Source organism: Atheta coriaria, unplaced genomic scaffold (assembly GCF_025399875.1).
Source record: "Atheta coriaria isolate IRGN ID8LTWV9N9 unplaced genomic scaffold, Caltech_Dcor_3.1 hic_scaffold_9_pilon, whole genome shotgun sequence".
In the NCBI taxonomy this organism is placed as follows: Eukaryota; Metazoa; Arthropoda; class Insecta; order Coleoptera; family Staphylinidae; genus Dalotia; species Dalotia coriaria.
In genome coordinates this window covers 8241969-8261593 of record NW_027045451.1, presented here as the reverse complement: position 1 = coordinate 8261593, position 19625 = coordinate 8241969, and the positions used below count along the sequence as shown (strand labels likewise).

General features: G+C 34.3%; 1 protein-coding gene across 6 annotated transcripts in view; it reads right to left on the bottom strand.

The window, feature by feature from the left end:
* The window catches only part of LOC135798322 (TOX high mobility group box family member 4-like), a 59835-nt gene that overhangs the window by 12078 nt on the left and 28132 nt on the right, over window positions 1-19625 (bottom strand). For 4 of the 6 annotated variants that reach the window (XR_010549689.1, XR_010549690.1, XM_065311131.1 and 1 more), the window contains one exon: window positions 19042-19111. The exons of 1 other annotated variant lie outside the window; for it this stretch is intronic. Coding sequence is in view for 2 of the 5 variants with exons in the window: in XM_065311131.1 (XP_065167203.1) it covers window positions 19042-19111 (70 nt within the window). In the remaining 3 variants the exon portion in view is untranslated. Of the gene's footprint in view, window positions 1-4428; window positions 4884-19041; window positions 19112-19625 lie in introns of those variants that run through there. One more of the 6 variants, XM_065311133.1, reaches the window with a different exon arrangement.

Here is a 19625-nt window from a genome sequence, read left to right as displayed (position 1 = left end):
ACTGTGTGTTCCCAGCAATCACAAAAGAGTTCAGCTGGTTCATCATTTGACGAAATACAAAAAGAACCACGACGTCCTATAAACTAGATTAGATTATTATTTATAGTTGGTGTGCTCGCGACTGTGAAGTTGGTGCACTTTGCAATGACCTTTTCAATAATGGAAGCATTTATAATGTCTCCGTAGTGCTTGCTCTTTACTGCGTGTGTACGTTGCTCCAAATCAAATATCACCGAGCGCACAGAAAAACACACAAACCGGGTTAATATCTTCTCCTCTTGGCAAAACTAATGAGATTTAACAAGCGGATATTGTAATCGACATAATAAACATTTGATGTGGTAAACAATTTCAAGTTAGCCTTCACGTAATCGTTTTATTTGTCCAGCTTGTTTGCTTAATTGTAATGCCAGAGAGTTAATAAGCCATCTCTCATGATGATTAATACAACTAGAAATAAAATATGTTAATAGAAAAATTGAAAACGCTGCTTTGTGAAGAGAATAATGATGCAATTAGCATGCTCGTAAAATAATGCCATGCTATTACACTCCGTCTACATTATACAGAGCGTTACAAAACGCTAAATTAACTTGTTATCATCATCGTAGAGCACGCTGGAACAAGAAAAAAAATATTTGAACTTGCGTTGAAACAATTTTGATTTTGACCTCGTCATTCCCGAGCACTCACCAGCCACTCGACGCTGGCAGGCTGGCACAGCAATAAAGTTGAACTAACAGTAAACGTAATTATCGGCTTATTACCAACATTCTCTCATACCAACACAATCGGACGAATACTTCCGTATTTGGACGATTTCAATATAAACCTGAACGACGATGTTTCACATAGATTAAATTTTAATTAAATTGTTTCAAAACGTATTTTATATTTACGGCTACTAATGAAATTAGCTGAGACTTTAATTTCGTTTAATAAGCGGAAAACATAAATAATAATTTACGACGTGTATACAAATTATGATAATCAGGATTACCTCATGTATCATGTCTGACTATAAACCAACATCAGGAGATTATATATCATTCACGATGAATAAACGGCTTTTTATATTAAATGGCAATTTCATTTTAATATCGCCAGCGATGGTCGTTTAATCTCTGCGCGGAGAAGAAGGCAACAAATGTTGAAATGATCAAATAATTATAAACACACACACACAGAGAAAAAGAGAGATATTGTGTCGAAAGACTCTCCTCTCGCATCGTGAAAGTTGAGTATAGCCCGAAGGCGTTGAATTTTCGACTTTTCGAAACGACCGCAAAATGTTAATAATAATGAAGCGATGTTGTGTGCACTTGTGCGGCGCAGTCAACATCAATCCGCGATGATTAATTCATGTGGGAACGCTGAACACTGAAATCAGAAGTTTGTTTTGCAAGTTGCTTCCGAGTTTTTGCGCGCGTGGTAATTAATTACTAATCCGGGACTCGAAAATCAATCGCCGCTTGCGGATGTATGTATGAAGCAAAATCCTATTATGCTGATTGAAATCCTCGAAAGCCCAAAGCTGCATTTCGGCGAATATTCCCGAAAATGTATTGATAAATACACGCACATACGAAAGAAAATACTTCCCTCTTGTCCCCTTTTGACTACGTTAAGAGTTTTTTTTATTACGTCGTTGTAAATGTTCATTAAAGTCCAAGCAGCTTACGCCAGCTGAGTTAATTAATTTTTTAAATTGCTTTTTCCTCCTTTGTTTTCTATTTATTCTTATCCAAAAACGTTCGCACGGCCCTTATTCCCACGTATTGTTTATTTATTTCATTTTCAACCTATGCTTATACTCATGCAGCATATCAACTAATAATTTCAAGATTCCATTTATTTTCCTCATGCATTAAAAAGCAATAAAGAACTTAACATCCGAGCAAAGGAAAAAATAATGAAGTGGTATGTGTATGAGCACATCATGCCACTAAATTGTGCAAGAGGTTGTAACAAAGGAATTGTTTTATTTCGTTCAACATTGCATAGTTTCGTTGATAACGCTGGTTTAAAAATAATATAAATTCTTTATTTCAAACGTAATTATTAGATAGCTGTTTAACTTGATTGCATAACGGAGTAAAAATAAAAAAAAAGGTCAACGTCAACAATCTTGCTGATATTTTAATGCATATAATTTAATGTGCAGAACAAAATTGTTTTGTTGCATTGCCGTATCAGTTATTATTTAATTACGCAAACATTAATTTTCAGAAGCTGTAAATTTAGAATTATAATTTATATGTGACAGCAATGTATTCGAAAAAATAAATAATGTTCAAATTAATATAAAACGAAATGTAATGGCATATAAATTATTTATTAACTGAATTTAATTCGGGGAAACTCGTGTATGGGTGGTTCTGCTCCACTTTTTGAATTTGTTTTTAATTTTTGATGTGGATGAGCATTTTTATTGCTCAAAGTTTAATTAATTTTTATTTTCTTGTTTCTTGGAACCAAAAAATCAATAAGATTCAAATTTAACTTTTAAATAACTTTAGCGCCATCTGTGATTCAATTATTTAGCTATAACTATGATTAAATCTCAATACCAATTTTCATCCCTCATTTAACATCCTTTAAAATTACAATTTCCGATATTTTAATAATAATTCTCCTATTCGAAGCAAAAACTAATCTAACAAATCACAGATCATCAAAATCTATATAACCGTTCTTGATTTATAAACGCTGTAACTAACACATTTTTATTTTTACATTATTACTCTACCATTCGTTTATTTAACAACGTAACACCACTACCTTTGTGTAATATTTCGCGACGATGATTAAATTGATGTTCTGTGAAATTGAATGCCGTCCCATTTCGACAAATACGGCCGGCATTTCACTTTAAATAAAAATACCCAATTAACGTTAAAAGCTCCACATTAAAAACATTAATTCAACGACTGCAGCAATGATTGTCGATTGTTGGTCCGCGTTCCAAGCAATTGAACACACTTGAAGAGCAATACATCGAATAGGAAGCAATTTGCCCATGGACGGCCTACAGAACGAGCAGTTTAGTAATTATTTGCATGCGATCATATAGTTAGCAGTGTACACGTCAAAAGTCGATTTGATTTGACTTGATACCGCTGCAAGAACACTAACTGTGCAGCACAGCACATAAACAAATAGAGATAGCGCGGAGCAGTGTAGATTTAACGAAAAGAGTAATTTAACTTTAAATCCTCCTACCACTTAAGTTTAATTTCGTAATAACTTAGAGAGCTCCGGCATGCAGGCACTATGATTTAAGTGTCCCCACTCCCCGAGACGGCGCGGCCATTGTGGCAACTTGTGGCGAGAAACGAGATCTCCCGATGGTTATTATTACCAGCTGTAATCGGGAAATCAAGGCCTCTCCAAACATTCATTCGACCGGTTGTCGAAAAGAATTACTACCTGAGCGAGGGCCGAACACATGTCAGAAAAATACCCTCAGACCCTCAGACCTAAACTGCGTAAACTGTAAAACACAACCAAAATATATTACATAATAAAAGTATCAAAAAGCTGACGCTGCAATTTCTATAATAAACAATAAAAGCGGACGATAAACAAATATCTGCCAGCGCGATTGATTATGATTTATGGTTGTTACCTAATTGCACAATTGTTTCGCTTAAACCTTACTGGACGCCGTTAAGTAACACACGACGCTTGACTCATTCGTCTTCGCAACAAACAAAATAAATTTAGAAATAATTCGCCTTATTGTTTATTGTTTTCGAGCGCGCGTGTGTCGTAATTTATCATTTACATGGCGAAATCAGAGCATGAAAAACAAGTTATCACATAAATAACGCGCTAAATTGGAATTCTAGAGCGAAAAATGCCAAAGAACATAATCACATTAACCTCTCATACAAAACACACACTCAATTCGATGGTTTAAGAACAGAGAAAGAGAGCTAGCAACAAATTATAATTGCGTTCGCGGGAGGGCTTATATTTATTGCAATTCAAATTGAATTTCATGTATGATTGAGCAATTTAATTGAAATTCGAAACTGTTGTGCGCACGGATCCGCGATCCTATTGGAAACTTTCCGTTCTTGAAGCCACTTTAAATCAGCTCCAAACAAAATTGCAAAAATAAAATAAAACACAAACTAAAACATTTGTTTCGATTTGCATAAAACGATTTCCGAACGAAATACGAATATGGCATTGAAAAACAACGATAATAAAAGCCAAGTTATAGTCCCTTCGACGGCCATTTTGAACGTTAAATATGATTACATAGTTTAAAATGGCCGCCCGCGCAATTCAAAATGACTTAAAACAAAGTTACCGATTTGCTGCTGCTCGCGTATATTTCTCGTACTTGCTGTGTAAATACGCTGCGCAAACACGCGAGGCGATAAACAATTCATTTATTATTAAGTAATGTTTACTTACGCTGCGTGTTTCAGCTGGCAGAGATTTATTATTTCTTCGCTGCGCCGTGAATAAATAAACACAAAATCCTATCTATAAACGGAACAACACCACTGACTCTCGGCGCGCGTCTGCACTTTTGTCTTTTGCCACTAGTAGTTTAGATAAATAATCCCGCATGGATATCCTCACACAATTATCATTATATTCCACATTGATTTGAATCGCACACGTTCGCGTTTAGGTTATACTCGCGGCGACAAAATGCCGGCTGCTTGGTGGAAGCATGTGCGCTGCAGACACGTCGAAAACACTATCAAATCAATGCGCGCACGGTGAGTGTTTGTAACGTGGTCGGCGTGGAACGACGCACGGTGTGGAGTAAACGACGTGTCGAACACACAAACTCTCGGCGCGCGCGTGATACAAGCGACGATGCGCACACAACGACGGCTGGCAGACGACTGACGAGTGAAGCGCAAGGTGCACCAGCCGATTGTAGATGTAGCGAGTGTAGCCGAGCGCGCCGCGAATATCCCACAGCCGTACGTCTGGTTGCCGAGCGTGTTCAAGGCCCTCGTATAAGTTAAGAATAGAGGTCCGAAACGCGCGACCTTAGATTTTATTGTCATTATTATTAATAACTCATAAACGCTTAATGATACAACAATCAATCCTTCAGAAATCAATTCCATATTAATTTCCGCGTTGATTCATGTATAATTCATTAAGAAAACAATGTAACAGAAATAGTTACAGAGAAAAACACATAAAGTTTATTAATTTAAACAAAAACCTATTTTAGACGTGTGATATAAATTTAATCGCCCGTAATAAAATGTGCTTTGATTCAGAATTTAATACGAATTCCACTGGAGAAGGAATTATATCGCTAGCATTAGTGGTTTTCGAGTTATTTATATAAAACTCAAATAAATCATGATTTTATCCAGTTCAGACCGTTATATTATATAATCGGATCATAAGCGAATGAGAACTATGTTTTTAATTATTATCATAAAAACGCAAAGCACAACGATAATGATTCTTTCATAAAACGATACTTTATTAAATTCTCCATTCAACTATGTGCAGTTTAAGTATAATCAAGCCTCATTAAAAAAGTTATTGAGGAAAACGTATCAATTTACAAACCTTGAAATCGTGAAATCAATTTTTATGATTTAAGCACTTATTTAATTATTTAGAACAAATTGAGTGTAATGTGTACATGAAAAATATAATAATAAATTAACTACAGCAATAATCATTACAATAATTCAAGTAGTTTTCGAGTTATTTATTAATAACTGGAACAAAACAGACATTTGTTAGGTGCGGACCGATTGCGAAACACGTTTTATGATGGATTTTAATTAATATCATAAAAACGACTAGTGGCACAATATTAATTCTTTCAATAATCGATTCTGTGTTAAATACCACATCCAATTTTATGCGGTTTATTTGTAATTCATTTTTATTTAAATAGTTATTAACAAAAATAAAAAACTAAAAAAAAAATTAATTTAATATTTTGAAACAAAAATCAATTTTACGCTATGAAATTATAAATTAATATTGTGTAATAATTTATGGTTAGATGTAAAATTTAATTCTGTATTATTTGCTTCAAGAATGATGATTATAGCTTCAGTGGTTTCTGAGTAATTATAAAATAACTTCATACAGTTTGCAAGTAATTGTAAACTTGGTATGAAAGTTGAAAATCTAATTTAACTTCTGCTATATTTATATTGCTTTTAAACATTACAGATAAACATTAAAATATCGTCGATTTAAATTTAGCCGGCACACACATGTTTTGCATTAATTCCGGTTTATTTGTGCCAATTTAGCTGTCTCTTCCACTTTGTACCTAAATTATATTTAAGACCACGATCCGTTTGATCTTTTTAAAGATCCATGCATAGATAAACCTTGCGCCGTAAAAAAAACGACCAAGTTTTGTTGTCTTTAAGCCGATTAAAAACTTACGCATAACTCAGGTTAAATTCAAACCATTCTAACCTCACATTTCCACACCGGCGCTGCTTTAACAGCATGATTTGCACAATCTTCCGCCGAGATTAATTATCGTTTGCAATCCATAAACTATTATTACGATTTTTCGAGCGTCGCTTAAATATAGTGCGCGCCCGCAAAACATACAGTTAACTAAAATGATAGTCATAACACTATATTATCTTCCATGTCATGTTATTCTCATGACCTCTCGCATGTTTCATAACGAGTGTTGCGTTAATTCCGCGATAATGTGTGGTAATCTTTTGACATTGATTACGTTTATATCTCTCAACGGGATTTTTAATCAAAAACAAATACTCGCACTTGTGAAAACTAATAAATTATCATTTCGACCCCGAACGGGACGGAGAGAAGGAGGGAAGTTCGCGGCGCCGGCGCAAGAAATAAACTAATTTGATAAAAGTTTGCGCCACAGTGCGCGCGCATGAAACATTAAACGTAAGTCAATTAAAAGTTTCTATTTGTTTTGATTGATTGCACTTAGTTTGATGATTCGGTGTGTGTGCTGTTAATTTTCGGTAAATAAACATTTTAAACTCGCGCTTCGTCATACGCGTGGTGCGGGAAGCGAGCGGAAAGTTCCATTTAAAAGTTTGTTCCTCGTGTACATATAGAAATTATACGAAATTAGCGAAAAGTTGAATGCAAAGTTGGAAGGCTGAAAGTTGAAAGCCATGAGAAGGGGCAGCGGAAAGAGAGGGGAATTGTCAGAAAATCCGATTAGTAAGCGGATTTAATTTTCTTCACTCTTTTTTTTTTGGAATACTAACCTGAAAAATGTTTTACCTATGTTTATTTTAAGTGTAATTTTAAATTTAAAGTAATATTTTAATGAACTAGGTCGTAAATGTATATTATTCTTATTATCTCTGTCATTTTATAACAACTCTTGACTTTTAGGTAACTAAAACCCGTGAATAAGGTACTTTAGTCACGACCATGGCCGCCCGTGTATAAAATACCGCTTTTTGTGCCTAAAAACCGTGAAAAAAAAACTGGCGTTTCAAACGTGAAAGTAGAAAAAGGTTTGTTTTTCAACTTTTCCATGGCTAAAGTAATATTTTTACGCACAAGTTAAAAAAAGTATAATTTTTCATGTTACTTGTATAATTTTATGACAATTCTTGACATTCAACTAACCTTAACACTCGTTTTTGCCAAATTTGACCTTCATGTGTCTAAAAACTATTTTAAACACTTAATCAGTACATATTTATGTGTTATTTATAACTCAATAACTACTGAACTAATTTTTAAATGATTTTTCAAACGATTAAAACTTAGGTAAATCTAAAATAACAAAAAAACTATCTTCAGATTTTGTTATTCTTTAAACTTTTTAATTTTTAAAAACGCAGTCATGTATGTGTAAGTTTAAGCATTATATTGAAATGCAAATGTCGAATTTATTTAATTAAGCACAAAGTTAGATCATAAATGAGAACGAGAGCGCTGCGCGGCAAAGAAATCTAAAAATGTAAAATTACAACAAAAACTAATTTCAACTTTTTAATTAAATTTCGCTCGTTGCTCCTCGCGCCCGCTCTCTCATTCTCACATTCGGCGTCTGGCGGCGGCGCGTTCCGCACCCCCATATATACAATGCAGAAAGCAGAAGCAGAAACCAAAAGGGAACCAGAAATAATTGCACTTCTTGTTATTTCGTACGACAAACAAACAATATTTCAAAATGTTTGCCTTGTTTTTCTAACGAACTAAAAATGCGCGCGTGTGTGTGAGTGCGCGAAAGGTCGACGGCATTGGAGGAATCAATAAAGTCATGTTTCAATTTCATTGTGCACGTTTTTTATTTATATTTTATCGCCCTTATCGCGCAGGGGTGGGCGCTTGATTATACGAATACAAATATTTAGCGTTGATTTAACTTTAATTCGGGGCCGCTGCGTTGATGTCGAACGCAACGCAAAGTTCGATAAATTTCCCAAAGGACACTAATGCTCGCACACATAGAGACACACACACGGGCGGCACTCATGCGTGTGCAGATAGTGGATTTAAGGGGAGGACATAAAAGGCCTCCCTCAAGTACACATCCCCATGGGGACGCGCTCATTGCCCTCTGCGCGTATTCGATATATGTGTGTGTATGTGCGTGGCAGAGTGTGGGTGTGTGTGTTTTAGTGTTTCAATTCAAAGGGATTTGCTTCCTCTTTCTTCGTCTCGTGTTCGCCTCCACCCCGCATTACGTTTTATCTCATTTTATTGTGTTTGAGTTGCATTAAGTTTGTTACGATCATGTTCCTTGAAGTTTCATCAATTTTAATTCGCTGATAAAGGATGTTCATGTTTTTCTTTGAATTACGCATCGATAGTAATAGGTTTTATAGACTCTAAAAAAAATGAGTTTTTTAAATTAAAAACTTGAAAACTTTGATAAAAAGTAGCTTATGTAATCGTATTTTTGTTTCTTGGACTTATTTTGTGCGAAATTCGTCTATGAGATGCTCAATTTTGGTTTATAAATTTGAAAAAAAAAGTAATAATGCACTGTAACGCCATCTAGATTCGAATTGTATAATAATAACTCTGATTAAATCTTTATAACAACTTTCATCCCTTATTTTACACCCTTTAAGTTCTATTTTTGCAACAAAAAGTAGTCTATGTCTTTTTCCTAAGTCTAATTTATATTTAACCCCAAATTTATCAAAATTGGATGAGTGGTTCATGCGTGAAAGCGTCACAAACATACCAAAAACTTTTGATAAGTCATAAAACTATTAATCAACACTATTTTTATGTAATATTGTCCCTAAAAATAACAAAATTCCAGAAATTTAAAAAATGTATGAAAAAAAAGTAGGAAATGAATGTTTGTTAATCTTGTAGTTTCCGGGTCATAACAAAGTTTAATAGCATTGAAGTAAAATTACAACCTTTTCCTTTAATGCCTACCATTTTACTAAAATAATTTCATTAAAATATAATATCCTATAATAAATAACCTTTTCACTAATAATTTAATCAATACCCTACGATTTCTAATAGTTGAGTTATAACACAACAACAAAAATCATTACTGAAGTTATGTTAGCAACCGTTTGCGTGCGCATGTGTGCAATTCGCCAAACATTTTATTTCACAAGCTAACAACAGCAGAGGTTGATAACAAATTTACGGCCGAACATAAATTATGACACAAACGCAAATTAATTGACACCATCGTAATTGCAGATTCGTGTGTTGTTTTATGAACGCGGCGATCACGTTGCAAACGTTTGCAAATGCAAGCGATCGCGCCGATTAAATTTTCATTGCGCTATCATAAAAGACCGCAGCTAAACGCGAAAATTTACATTCGATGAGAATTCAAATTTTATCCCAACTGGCGGCCAATTGCTCTCCACGTACCGGAATTGTATAATTTGCGCAATTTATAATACAACAGGAAAAAAAGTACGTGTATTGCCTTATTGCGTGTGCAGTGAATAAAAGCGGAAATGCACTTTTACATAATATTTCGTTGGCATTAAATTGCTTAAATTCCATTTGAATGTGTCATCAAACATAATTATGTTCTCTAATAACATGATTGAGCTGTTTAAATTCAACAAAAAAATATAAATGCAGCCTTGGCAAGCAATTTGAAACTCGATAGCAAAGTATGTCAACAGTGACATAAATTTTAAAATTTAGGTAGGTAGGTACCTACAGGTAGATTTTAGACTCAAGTTTAAGTTTTCTGAGAATTTCTTTGAAAGCCACATCTGGTACCAGTTTAAAATAATCCTATTACCTCTCTTTAATCATGCATAATATTTATATTCAAGATTTTACCATTTATTTCGACTTATTTTCTTAGATAATATCTAAAAATAAGCAAAAAATAGTCTTCGTTTTGGAGAAAATAAAATTTTATATTATTTTTAATTATTGCAGTGAAATCAATCAGTAAAATATTAGTATTTTAATTAAGCTAAACGGGAATTTTAGTCAAGAGATTGATTAAGAACGAGTGCCAGACGCTCCACCTCGTGACTAAAGCCTCTGACTAAAGTACTTTAGTCACGGCCTTAGTTGTCCGTGTTTCAAGTACCAACTTTTGTGTCTCAAAACCGCGGAAAAAGCGACGCTTTAAAAGTGGAAATAGAAAAATATAAAATTTTAACTTACAGACAGACATGTACCTTTAGCGCCATCTAGCTTCGAGTTAAATAACAATAACTCTAATTGAATCTCCATAACAATTTTATTCAATGTAATATACTAATAATAAATTTCTACTTATGAAACAAAACATAAATAAAAGCAAAAATCAATACAAATTCAATTCACTCTGGACCTGTTTTATTTTCGATAAGTTTTGAGTTGCTTTTTCTTGATCTCCACGAAAAAACGAAGAAGAAAAGTTTGATGGACAAAGTTAAACTTAAACTACTTGAGACGAAAAGAACGGGCGAAGAGAAATGGGAAAAGTTGCTTAATTTTCTTTCATTCTTTCCTGTCTACAACGTTTCGTCGCTTTTAATTGCCGTGGTTTGTTCGTGCGCCTTTCTGTTGTTAATAACCAACTAATAAAAATGAAATAAAACGCTTAAAATTGTCGCTGTAACAGAAATAAATAAAAAAACAACGGAAATGACTTTCGTAAATTATTAAAATATAAAAGAATCTAAAATAAATTACTTTTAAACGTTAAAACCTAGTTAAATAGCAAATATGATTACAAAAACATTTTGAATATCTGCTCAGACATAACATTTGATAAACAAAAGTAATTATGACATTTCCTAGAACTGACAAGTTGAAAGTTTGCAACGTTGCCGCTCCGCTCGTATGCCGAACACTCAGTTCGGTTCTCTCAAGCGTGGAATTTCAATCATTCCGATTTAATTCGAAATTCTAATGCGATTGTGCATTTGGAACAAGTGGAACAATGAGAATTAATTATTTCCAACATACAGCGTGTCCGCGCGCACTCCAATCAACCAAACTGCGCGCGCGCCGCGCGTTTTTTCTCTTCGTGTTGTTGTTGTGGCAGTTGTTTTGTTTGCCAAATAAGTTCCAAAGTGCGATAACGCCGTAAATTCGCTGGTAATGCTCTAAAGTTTAATGTATTCGCCCGAGTATTATTGCTTATTGCATTACATTGTGTTTTAATGCAGGCACACAGTGATGGGATGTAGATTAAAGCCGAGCGGAGAGGTGGAGGAGAGGCGAGATAATTAAATATTCAAGGAAATAATGGACGTCGTCATTTTGTCTTCTCTCGTTCGCGCACACGGCGATGTCGAGCGCGCCTAATAGGAATTTAATCACTTTTGTAATGGACTTTTAATGATTAAAAAGTTTGTGCAAAATATAATAATAATAATAGTAAGTACAAATAAAGGAATGAGTTTATTATTATTATTATTATTAATATTACGTGTCTAAGGTAATCCTATGTTGCGATATTTGGCAACACAATAAATACCAGAATAATTATAGTTTTCAATGGATAACTCAAAAACTATATGCGATATAATAATTATTTAAACATAACTATATTCCTGATTAAATTCTACATCCAATTTTGAAAAGATTTTATAGATTAGTTTATTGTGTCAAAAGTTATGGGCAATTAAAGTTGAAATTAGTAATAATTCAAAATTCAATTGGCACAATCGTAAATTTGACTGTAACTTTTATTATAATACTGATTTTAATTTGATGCGCATGTTGATTAATTCAGATTTTAACATTGAACAGTTTCATGCAAAATATAAGCTAGGTAAGAAGCTTAATTTCAGTTATTAATTAATACTTAAAGCTAATTAATATCTAATATCTTGGAAACCATTAGTAATTAAATAAATATTAATTAAAAAATCAATTTTCCACTTAATTAAAGGTCAAATTCTTCAAAAAATTTATGAATAACATTATTACACAGAAAGTTATTAACAATTAAACTTTTCAAATCAAATAAATGCAAAATTGTTCAATAATTCATGATTATAAACGATTATAATCATAATTTTTCAATAATTAGATCCAGAACTTAATCCTCAATAGATTTATCCATAAATCATTGCCCTAAGTTGATTACACTTTGAGTAATTTATGATTAACTGTAAATATCGAATAATCATTGTAATCACCTAATGCGCCTGCGAGTATACAACACAATTAGTTTATAATATCAGTTTTAGTCAGTATTTTGAACATTTGCACACATTTCGGAGGGCTGAAGCTGAGGGCTGCTTCATTATTTTATAATTTACGGCCGAGTGTTTAGCAATGAAATTAATGTTTCGGAATGAGGCATGTTCGGGTGAAGCTGAGGTTACGCGCGCCCATAATAGGCCTGCGAAATTTATGGATCCGGGAAAATCTCATTAAGAATGAAGTTGTTTGCGGGTTGTGCGCAGGGGGTGCAGAGAACTAAAACTGCTGAAACAGCTTCACAGCAGATAGTTCTGTGTAAAACCACACAAAAAGATCTTCAAGGCCATGTGTGGAATGTGGAATGTTAAAAATTGCATTATAACCCTTTTGCATGTGTCATTAGACATGGCTAAATTCACAGTAATTATCACAAAACTTCGCTTAATTAACATTTACCCGGTTGAAGTTAACTTCAAAAGCGAATTAATCTCGGAGATAAATCTTCTGCTGCATATAAATTATTTTATACAAAAGCATCTTTTGTCATTTGTGTGAAAAACTAAGCTTAAAATGTAAATCTATCCACATTAAAGCATAACATTCCTTTGAAAAAAAAATTAAAGACTTAAAACGCTTATAATAAACTATACTGAGTGTTAAAAATAAACTTTGTATGTATTTTAATGTTATTTTTATGAACCTGTAGATGGCGAGTGAGTAAATTAGCACTTTTCATTTTACAACTGGTTTTTTAATGCGTGCACGTGAGAAATGTGAGAAATACCCGCTCTTATCGATCTCAAAACAGTTAGTTTTCTCGTCCGAAGCGCTTGTTACCTTGTGTAACATTAAATTAAAACTAAAACAAAACACAACACACACACGCAATACGAAAACTAAAAATAAAAAACCACACCACTACATCGTGCACCGACCCAACCGAAACAACCTGTAATTACGTGTCAATATAAATTCTTAATACTCTTAATAATTCCTCATAATGCTCCATAATTCTTCATAATTGTCTCCTCTATTCCAACTCACATACTATTCACATACTATACACATGCAGCAACTTTACCAACAACGCCACTCAATCATCATTAAAACGATTATAAATTAAATTTTTGTTTCCCATTCATTAGCAAGCCAGGCAGGCAACGCAGCAAGACGTCGTGACGTGGGGGAGTCGAAACATGGTGCGTTTCAATGCGCGTGCGCACGAGAGACGCGATCATGACGCAACGCACTCGCGACTACTAATAACTAACAAACCTTTGCCATCACCATCCACAAAGCACTACTTTATAATAATGGCCGTTAATTAATATGTTCTTGATTCGTTATTTATGCGCATTGTTTGCGCGCGCGCATAGAATGGACGCTAATCAAAACTGTGGCACAGATAGCGAAACGCAAATTGAGTTACGAAACCGAATTTTGCGCGATAAATGTCAGAAGTGGAGTTGAGCGAAGGCATCCCAGACATTTAATTACATGCAATTTCGTTTTGCCCCCGGGTTTACGTTACTGCCGAAATTATTGACCTCGCTTAATTGTTTGCTTCCGCAATTCTCGATATTATCGATTGGAGGCAGAAATTGCAGAAAATAATTCGTATATTATACAATATCAGCCATCTAGTGGCAAGAAAATGTATTAAATTATATTGCGTTCACGATGAAGAAAGTTTACAGGAATTGGGTTAACTGTATTTGTTTGTTTCATAACACAGAGATTTAATATTAACTTCATTTTCATCAACGCACGAGAATATCACATTTTACTTTGTTTATTTAACGGAATCTTTAGGTGCGTCTATTTTGAGGTTAGGTTCAGTTCCTGAATAATAACTCACAATTTATAGTTCTGTTTGCATTCCACAGCAACTAAACACAACTCATTTGATAGTTTATTATCAATTTTTCTACTTATGTTTTAATTTTACTCAATTTAACACAACTAAACAACTGATAACCAACAAAAAGAACAAATAGCGTTATTGCCATGTTTAGTACAATATTTTCCGCTATGATAAATAGATGGCGTTGTTGTTATAAAGTTAAAAATTGTAAAAACGAAATCAATCCACCATGGAATGAAAAAAGCGCGCGATACAAATTGAGATTCGCCAAGCGGGAATTGCGAAACGTAAGAATTTAATGAAAATTCCCCGAGGAAATTACACACAAAGACGAAGGCGGCGGCAGGAAGATTCGAATCAAGAAAACAAAACCAACACACACACGAAAAACTATCCACACGCCCAAGAAAATAAGAAATTTGAATTCAATTGCTTCCCGAAATGAACACAAGAAAAACGCTTTCCGGAAGTCGTCGACCAGCGGCAGCTAGCAATCTAGGCGACTTCCGTAAACGAGCATAAATTAACTAAGTATCACACACAGCGTTTACGCTATTACGTCGTGTATATATTTCTACAGAATTTATTTCATTCCGAATGCTAAACGAGAAATTTCTAATAATAATTTAAAATATGTTTGGCGGTATTTGGGTCAAGGCTTTTTCGGATTGCTGCTACGGAGCTCTCCACGGCAAATGGAATGAAATAAAAAGCAGCGCGCGGCAACACTGCTGCTGTGCTACGCGTAAACTTCGCCGGTCGTAAACCGACTAAAAATACAAATTTCCACCGCGCAAAAGAAATTGGATTAAAATATTAACTTTAACTCTTTTTGGTGAAACTTGCGCGCGCGGGCGGGGGTGGCGGCTGAAAATTCGCGAATTATGCAGATGTGGAGCGCAGAGATTTACGCGGCAATAACGCGCGCGCGCGCGGACAAAACATTGCCATAAATAAAGTGTTATTCAAATTGTGACGACAATAAAACGGAAGATAAAACTTTGTTTCGGCGCAAGAAACGAGCCGAAATGAATGGAAACAATACAAAACGAGGCCCATAAAGATATGATTTATAAAATAAATTTGTTTTTCGCCCCCCGAACCACTGGTAACTTCTTTCATTTCGTTCTCATACTTTCGTTATTTATTGCTCGGCCAAAGTTGATTCACTCTATTCGGGCAACTTTTATACAAGTTGCATTAGTGATTCGTAGTAGCCGGTTTGATTCGGTTTGCTTTTCGAAAATATATAATATCACAATATCAGAGCCGGCTAATTCGCTTCGAGCACGTCGCGGCCGACAGAGACGGCGCGCGCGCACTTAATGGACGCTCGGAAAAGTAGGTTATTAAAGTCATTTATAATAACGTAATTAACTTTTGTTTCATATTTCATTTTTCATCATCTGTGCGGCGCGCCGTGGCTGAATTTATGACTTCGTTTATGTACGACATTTCCATGTGTGATAAATAATTCAATTCGTGATATACTATCAGCTAATATACAATAAATTTTATAATACAGAAAAGGATTTCATTAATCTTCAATACAACGCCATCTAGGTTCATATTACGTAATTATAACTATGATTTATGACATGTATAAACTTTCAACCCCATTTTAACCCCTTTAATGATAAATTTTTGCGATAAAAAGTATCCTATGTCTTTTTCCAAAGTATAATCTATATTTATACAAAAATTCATAAAAATTTGTTGAGTAGTTTAGGCGGAAAACGAGTTCAAACATACATACTTTCACATTTATCATTTTTGTATGTTAAATACGCCTAAAATGATTGTATTTTTAAGTAAACTTTGTTTAAAAATACAAAAAGTAACATCAGATTATAAAACAGAATTTAATGCATCGCAGGAAGAAGCAATATTACCCAACTACCAACCGCATAAATTAAAATTAATTGTTGGCATACATAATTCAAGTTGGGAAAAAGTAAACTGTAAATTATTCAAATGTTTCCGAAAGAATGCGCACGCCACGAATGTTTGTTAAATAACTGTTCGGCGTTTGTTTTCGTATGTACTTAGCTTATTATATTAGCTTATCGGTTTTTTGTTTAAATACCATTAGAGATGAAAGCGTTGTGCTGTGTGTGTATTGTGTTTGTTTGTCATTTGCATTTGATTTGAATTGAATCGAACGCGAAAGGTGACGGACAAAAGGTGCGCAACACAGCAAGGTTGTAATCATAGAAATGATATTAAATATGTTCGTGACCTTGCGCGCGCGCAAATCAACAAAAGTTGGAACTGAAACTGTAATAATAGTATAATGTAATTTTCAGCGCAAGTAGAAAAGCAGAGAGTAAATAAATAAAAGCAGGCAGCGTTAAAATATAAAGTTGGATGTTGTTGGTGCTCGCGAGGCACACGACACGAGTTATTATCATGTCGTTCCTTATTTAGACATTCCATTAACGAAATTGAATAATTTCATGTCGCTCCGAATCTTTCTAGCGCTGCGTCGAACATCGGAACATGGCCGACGTCGGGAGTTACAAATGTTGGATATTTATGTGCAAACGTCGGCCGGCGACGTCAACTTGATTCATGTGTCACATGCTTTTCATTCGCATTTTCTTGTTTTTCCTAGATTTATTGTGAGTAAAAACCCATTTTTATTAGTTTTGCTGTTTCTTGAAGTATTTTTTCCAATGAATATGTTCTGGAATTTTAATTTCACAACGGGTTTCACAACAATATTAGTTGAAACACGAAGAATTGTTTTTCCTTGCTTTGTGAAAACATGTTAAGTCTTAAAGTCCATGTTTACATGATATTTGGAATTATTTTCTCATGTTTACAGAATATTTGCCAATTTAATATTTTTGTTGATATCACAGTTATATTTAAAATAAATGAATGTATTTTGTTTATAAAAATAGCAGAGAAACTCAAGATTAAGGGATTTTCCACTAAAAATTTCAAATTTTCAAGTTTTTTGCTTGTTTATCTAAAAAAATGCGAATTGGAAACTCGTTTGTCTTAAATCTTTGTTTGGAGGCCAATGCGCAAGCGCAAGCTCCACCCCGTGACTAAAGCCCGTGGCTAAAGTACTTTAGTTACGCCCTTTGCCCTCCGTATGTCAAGAACCACTTTTTGTGCTTCAAAACCGCAGAAAAAAATATTGTTATCATAAATTGATTATATTTTATATATTAAAAAATGCGCTCACACAAAAATTAATCAATTCTATACACTTAAAAGCACAATTACCAAAAGAATTAATCACGTCTCGTTATAAATCAACCTTTCCGTCATGCAAACATTAATCAAACGAGAACAATCGACACGCCAATCGCATCGATTGCCATCCGCCAACAAATTTCGGGGGAATCCCCCTCGTACATGATGTATACCATACGCCCGGGAGCGACATGTGCACCACTTTGCATTTTCTCATTCTTTGCTTTTGATTATCCGGCATTTATTATGCACTCTCCGACGATGAGTGGCCGTGTAATACGTGTGTGAGTGCGCACGACACAATGGCGCATATTGTAATGCTTGTAATATTCATCGTACAACATTCAACAATATTCACCAAACACACACACAAGAAGAGAGATGGGAGAAATGTGAATTTCGAGGACAGGACGCGTGTTTGTTTTACACGCATGTGTGCTGCTTTTTTGTTGTTCTGCGGACGTTTTCCATTATAATACACACAACACACAATGTTTGCATTGCAAGCAGGCGATCACTTCGATATTTCAAGTACAAGTGCTTTTCAATATAATCACCGCCCCACACTTCATTTGTGCGCCGCACGTACTGCAAATGCTAAAATTCAGTCGTTATAGTTGTGTTGTTGGCGGCGGCGGTTGTAAAAATAAAGCAAACGCAACAGCAACAAGAAAATCTTTTATGTACACAAATTACGCAATAAAAATGGCCGTAAACCACGCATGGCACACACAACGAGTATTAAAATTTGAATATAAATTGGAACGTTAAATGCGTATTTCACGACGGCGACGTTCGTGCACTGTCGTTTCTGGCGATGAGTTATGAGTTCATTTTCCTTGAAAACACGAAACGGAAATACATAATGTCTATAAGTTGGAAGTTCTCGACCAAAACACACACATATTATTAACTAAATTACGTTTTGAGATTGATGTTGATGTTTAGAAATTTAAATTGTAGTATTATAATAAATAAAAATATCAAATTTTAATTTAAAGGCATGAAAAATGTTAATAATACATTTTAACGCCATCTATTTTGAATTATATAACTATAATGTGAATAAATCTACATATAAACTTTCAGCCCTTATTTTACGCCCTTATAGATAATATTTTGCAACAAAAAGCAGCCTATTTTATTTTGCTTGATTATAAATATTTCTATACCAAATATCAAAATTCGTTGAGTGATTTTTACGTGAAAGCGACACAAACATTCACATTTATAATATAATCTAAAATTCGTGTCAATTACCATAAATCAATTTTTATGAGCCTTGTAAATGCCAGCCAAAAGATGAATTATTTAATTAACAACCTATATCAGGCACAAAACGCGTTAAAAATGCAAATTTTTCTCCGTTCGAGTGTCACCACAATAAATTGTTGCTCACTTACCTGACCGCAGTCACGTCCACAACTATAGATAGGTTTTCTAAATTGAATTCGACGCAGGAATGCAACATACCTGTAAACAAGACGGAAACATTTGTGAGCACTATGTATCTATGCGCGCATATACAGAGATAGAGTTGAAACGCTACAGTCATTGCCGTGATGACTTTTATTATACTCTCGTTATTATCTCCCAAACGGATAATAAGACAGCAAGACAAAGGGTTTCAAAACTACGAAACAAAACCGAGTTGGAGAAGAAAAAAGTTTTGAAGAAAAAAAATATAAAATAAAACACTGAAAACACAATAATGTTAGTAATAATGAATGCAGCGCGCAATGAAAGGGAAGCAAAGCAAGGCAAAAAGGAGGCAAAAGTGCATTCGAAGAAAGGAGGAAAAAGGATGGGCTGGCAACATGAAAAGAATCCATTTTTATTCGGAACAATGCGAATTTCGAATTCATTCTCCTGAGAGGCAACTTCCATTGTGCTGTCGTCGATCTTATCTCGGCGCTGATGCGCGCCTTTTATTTCGCTTTAGTTTATTTCCCATTTAGTCGATTTCGTTTTGTTTCATTCGCGTCCA